Source organism: Propithecus coquereli, unplaced genomic scaffold (genome assembly GCF_000956105.1).
Source record: "Propithecus coquereli isolate 6110/MARCELLA unplaced genomic scaffold, Pcoq_1.0 Scaffold186, whole genome shotgun sequence".
Classification (NCBI taxonomy): domain Eukaryota; kingdom Metazoa; phylum Chordata; class Mammalia; order Primates; family Indriidae; genus Propithecus; species Propithecus coquereli.
Genome location: NW_012143412.1, coordinates 3,915,749 through 3,920,409, shown reverse-complemented (window position 1 = coordinate 3,920,409; position 4,661 = coordinate 3,915,749). Strand labels below are relative to the sequence as shown.

General features: G+C 38.6%; 1 protein-coding gene across 1 annotated transcript in view; it reads right to left on the bottom strand.

Moving 5' to 3' along the window:
- Positions 1-4,661, bottom strand: part of TTC26 (tetratricopeptide repeat domain 26) — a 45,135-nt gene that overhangs the window by 22,909 nt on the left and 17,565 nt on the right. Inside the window, 1 exon segment of the mRNA XM_012642762.1 lies at positions 1,582-1,673. Coding sequence (XP_012498216.1) covers positions 1,582-1,673 — 92 coding nt within the window.

The window sequence follows — 4,661 nt, the reverse complement described above, 5'->3', positions numbered from 1 at the left end:
AATTTATTATAAAAGGAAAATTTCCATATTCTTTTTCTCTAATCCCACTCACCAAGAATAAACCCTATTTACTATTTGACATGTTCCTTCCAGTCATATATACATACAGTGACTAGTTCTTTACCTTGGCTGTACATATCTACCTGGGAAGCTTTTAAGAAAAATACTGATAGCTGGGCTCCAGACCAATCATTAAATAAGAATCCCTGTCTCTTCTGAATTTTCCTGTGGCAAAAAAAAAAAAAAAAAAAAGAAAGAAAGAAAGAAAAGGAAGAGAAAAGGAAAGGAAGGAAGGAAGGAAGACAGACAGACTGAATCCCTGGGGATGGAGCCCATGCATCATTAGTTTCAAAAGCCTCCCAGGTGATTACAATGTGCAGCTGTAAATGACATTACATTATCTAGGTGCTGCTTCTTGTCTTCCCTTTCTTGTCTCATTTGCTGATTCTCCTTCCTTCAGCCCTATAAATACAGATGCTCTTTTGGAACCATAGTTTCCTGCTTTTAATTCTTTATTCTAAATTTAATTGTCAGGACTTTAGCAATTGAGAATCTTCCATATTTAATTGTCATACTCTTATGATAATTCCTAAAGTCTTGATCTGTCTCCAGGCTTAAATTCCAGACCACTATCTCTAATGTATCATTCTCCAAAAAAATTAATCTGGCTTCAATTTATAAACCAGATTAGAAGTGAAAAGATTAGATGCAGGAGCCCATAATAGAAACTATCCAAATAAAACAATATCTGTGATGAAGGCCTGAATTAGAGACGAAATGGAATAAATATAAGACATTGCCAAAAAAGAATTACTAGGATTTAGTGACTGAGTAGGTAACAGAAATAAAGGGAAGTGGAGTCTAAAACAGCAGTGTTTTTCAGCAAGGGTATTTGGAGAACTGGTGCTAATGAAAGGAATAGAGAAATCAGAGGAGAAAGGTGTAATTATCATCATCACCATTTTTAGATAGGGAATCTGAGACTCAGTGATATTAGATAAATTTCCCTATGTCCCCACATGTCTGAATTGAAAGCAGCTTCTCTGAATCTCACTATATTACATGGTCGATAAAATAAAACTTAATCTGAGCTTCGATTTTTTTGGCAATGGCCAACATAATCTAGCCATAAACCTAACCACCCCTATTCAACTTCAGTGTCCACTATTCCCCAGTGCAAACTTACTTTTCCAGTAAGATCAATCTGCTCACAATCTTTTATATGTCATCCTCGTCCTAGCTCCATGTCCTTGATTAGAATGAACACTCAAATGTCAGCTATCCTTAAAAGACCTGAAAATCTTTCCCATTTATTTGAACCACAGTGATGTTACTTTTCTTTGCCAGAAACCAAACAATTGGATCTACACTGCCTTGTACTTCTTTCCAAATGTTATATATATTCCTGCCCTCCCAATCAGGATTTCCTTGAGGAAAGAAACTAAGATTTTAAACTCTTTTCCTCCACAGCAAGGAGGGGTTCCCTTGGAGGGGAGCATTATTTGCTGGAGCATCTCATTAATTCATCTTTCTAATTGCTGTGATGTACCAAAGTATAGGAGGACTGAAGGCAGTCAAGACGGGAAACCATTATTCACCAGATTGTGCCTGATGAGTTCTTTAGCAAATTCAAAGGACGAAGAAGCATTGTCCATCAAGCTTTTGAGTTCTGCCTGAAATTTAAAAAGAAAAGCTTATGAAAATGACAAGTGTATAGTTCTTATACCACATATTTATATAATGCTTTATAATTTACAAAAAATTAACATGCTATTCATTTGGTCCTCATGATAGTAAGTCAATGTAATCATTATTACCTACATTTTATAGATGAGAACAATGATGCTTATAAATGTTAAGTGACTTGAACCTCATATTAAGCAGCAAGTTTGAAAACTGGTGCACTCAAATCTGAAGACTTCTAGAGTTAGCCTTTTCTTTCAGTGCCAAGGGTGATAAAGGAGCTAAGCCTTTAACAACTAAGATTGATTCTTTAATCTGACCATTCCACTTATACAACGAATTCTCATAGTTCCTCCTTCCTACTGAATTGCCCTTTATTTACATAATGCAATTCAAGTACCTCCTATCTTGTTTTATTGTTTATTAGATCTATCATATCTCTTCTGTATCTCTTGCCCCCTTAACCCTCCTTAGAAGAAATGATCAGCCATTTCCACTAACATCCTAGACATCACTTACCCCTTCCTCAGGTTTCTGCTATTCCTACATTTCCAACCATAATTTTGAGTTCCTCTCATTCTTTTTCTAACTCTATCAGTGGGTAGCTAAGTTTTTCTGGATAAAGTCATTATATTCTTGATTCTTCTCACTAACCACTACAACCTTGTTCTGCCTGATCTCACTGGTGGGAGCGCACATCTGCTCAGAATCCTTTTATTAATCTATTCTCTTGCCCACAGTTGTTGTTTTGGGATTTTTTTCCTCCCCCAGTACATATTCGATCTACTTTGAAATCATGTAGTCCCTGGAAAACTTCACTGCACACTTGAGAAAATGAAAGTGAAAAGGTAAAAACCTTTTAGTACTATGAGGATAGTTTTGATCTTAGGCAAGGCCAGCCATAGGACTAAGGGTGGGTGAGACAAGTGAGGTGCTCAGGGCACAAAACTTAAGGAGGCGTTTGTGCAAGTGGTGCAAGTGCTAATGCTTAAACTTTGTGCCTAGGCAGCTTGCTTGCCTCATCCTAGTCCTGGTCCTGCCTGAAAAGGTCTCAGGGACCCCAGCGGTTGCAGATCACATTATGATAATGACTACACTAGATTATTCAAATCAGTACTTCCACTGAAAATAATTTAAAAAAAACAGATAAATTATTAAAATATTTTCTTAAGAATATCAAAGAGATGACAAGAAAGAGTTACCATGTAAAAAATGAAGGGGAAAAGCTGTACTCAGAGAAGTAAGAAAGCACAGAAACCATTTTTGCTCTGGAGGCTTTACTGATTTTGGAAAATTAGAACTTTTAGTTGATAGTCTTGCCAGGCAACAAGGACAAAAAACAAAGCCCAGCACCACAAGGTGAGAAGTCTAAAAGGAGACCCTTTTCACAATCAGCTAGGACTCCAAAGAGCTACCTACACTGTCAAGGGAAGGATGGAATGGAACTAGTATACTCCTTGTGCAGAATTACAGCTCGGTTAGAATCCTATGGGCAATTCAGGGACTCTCAAGTCTTGAATTTGGTTTAAAGGTGGTCTCAACCTGATGGTTCTCCTCAGTAGTGGGCAGAGCAAATATATATCATTTAGGGAGGAAAGCGCCTTTGTTACAGGGTTTAAATTATTCCTATAAGTAATTTTTCAAATACTGTGTCCAACATACAAAGATAACCTGACATACAAAGAAACCAGACTCCAGGAAGGCAAACCAGGAGAAACAAGAGAAAACAGAATCAAACCCATAAAAACTTCAGAAATTCAAATTATCAAACTCAGATCACAAAACAACAATTTTAAGGAATGTTTAAGAATGTTTAAAAAAATAAAAGGCAAACATACAGACAGGAAACTGTAAAAAGTAAAGAGTTTTTAAAAAGTAAGAACTTTTAGAAATATAAAATTCTACTAATGAACTTAATAACTGAATGGCCAAGTAGTCTATAAATGAGCCAAAGATTGTCTCTGTATATTGGCCTCTAGATTATTTGTTTCTTCATAGCAGGCTATAACCTGTTAGTTCAGAAGCCTTCTGGAACCAAACTCAAATTTTTACACATTTAATTTTTTAAATGTAGGCCAAATGAGCAGATTTTTAGGCTTTAAGAGTCTGCTGATTTGCATATCTAACAAAACTGTGCCCAACATCTGCTAGTCATAGATAAGGTAAACCCTGGGGATAGAAAGATCCCAAGTAGCTACTGCCCTCCAGAGCTCTCTGACCTAGAGACTGTCCTGCCCACTCATGCTGCTGAGAGACATTGTCTAGACATGTGTGTTTCCAGTCTGATTCCTCTCACTCCTGGGAGTTACCCTGCCCTCCTCCCCTCCTGTGCCATTGCCTCTGGACAGGTGCATACTATGAGGAACTTCCTCATTATCCCAATAAGGTTTGTGTGTGCTATCATCACCTCATGGTCGTATCTTTTTCCTTGATCAGCCCTGAAATTCCTCAAACCCCCTACACTAGGTTTGACAGCAGGCTAGACACATCATAAAATAAGAATTAGTGAGTGGAGGCCAAGAGCAGTGGCTCACGCCTGTAATCTCAGCACTTTGGGAGGCCGAGGCAGGAGGACTGCTTGTGCCCAGGAGTTTGAGACCAGCCTGAGCAATATAGCCAGACCCCTGTCTCTACAAAAAGTTCAAAAATTAGGGCATGGTAGCATGTACCTGTAGTCCCAGCTACTCAAGAGGCTGAGGCAGAAGGATCACTTGAGCCCAGGAGTTTAGGGTTGCAATGAGCAACCAATGATGATGCCACTGCACTCCAGCTTAAAGAATTAGTGAATAGGCTGGGCGCGGTGGCTCATGCCTGTAATCCTAGCACTCTGGGAGGCCGAGGCGGGCGGATTGTTTGAGCTCAAGAGTTCAAGACCAGCCTGAGCAAGAGCGAGACCTCATCTCTACCAAAAATAGAAAGAAATTAATTGGACAGCTAAAAATATATAGAAAAAATTAGCCGGGCATGGTGGCGCATGC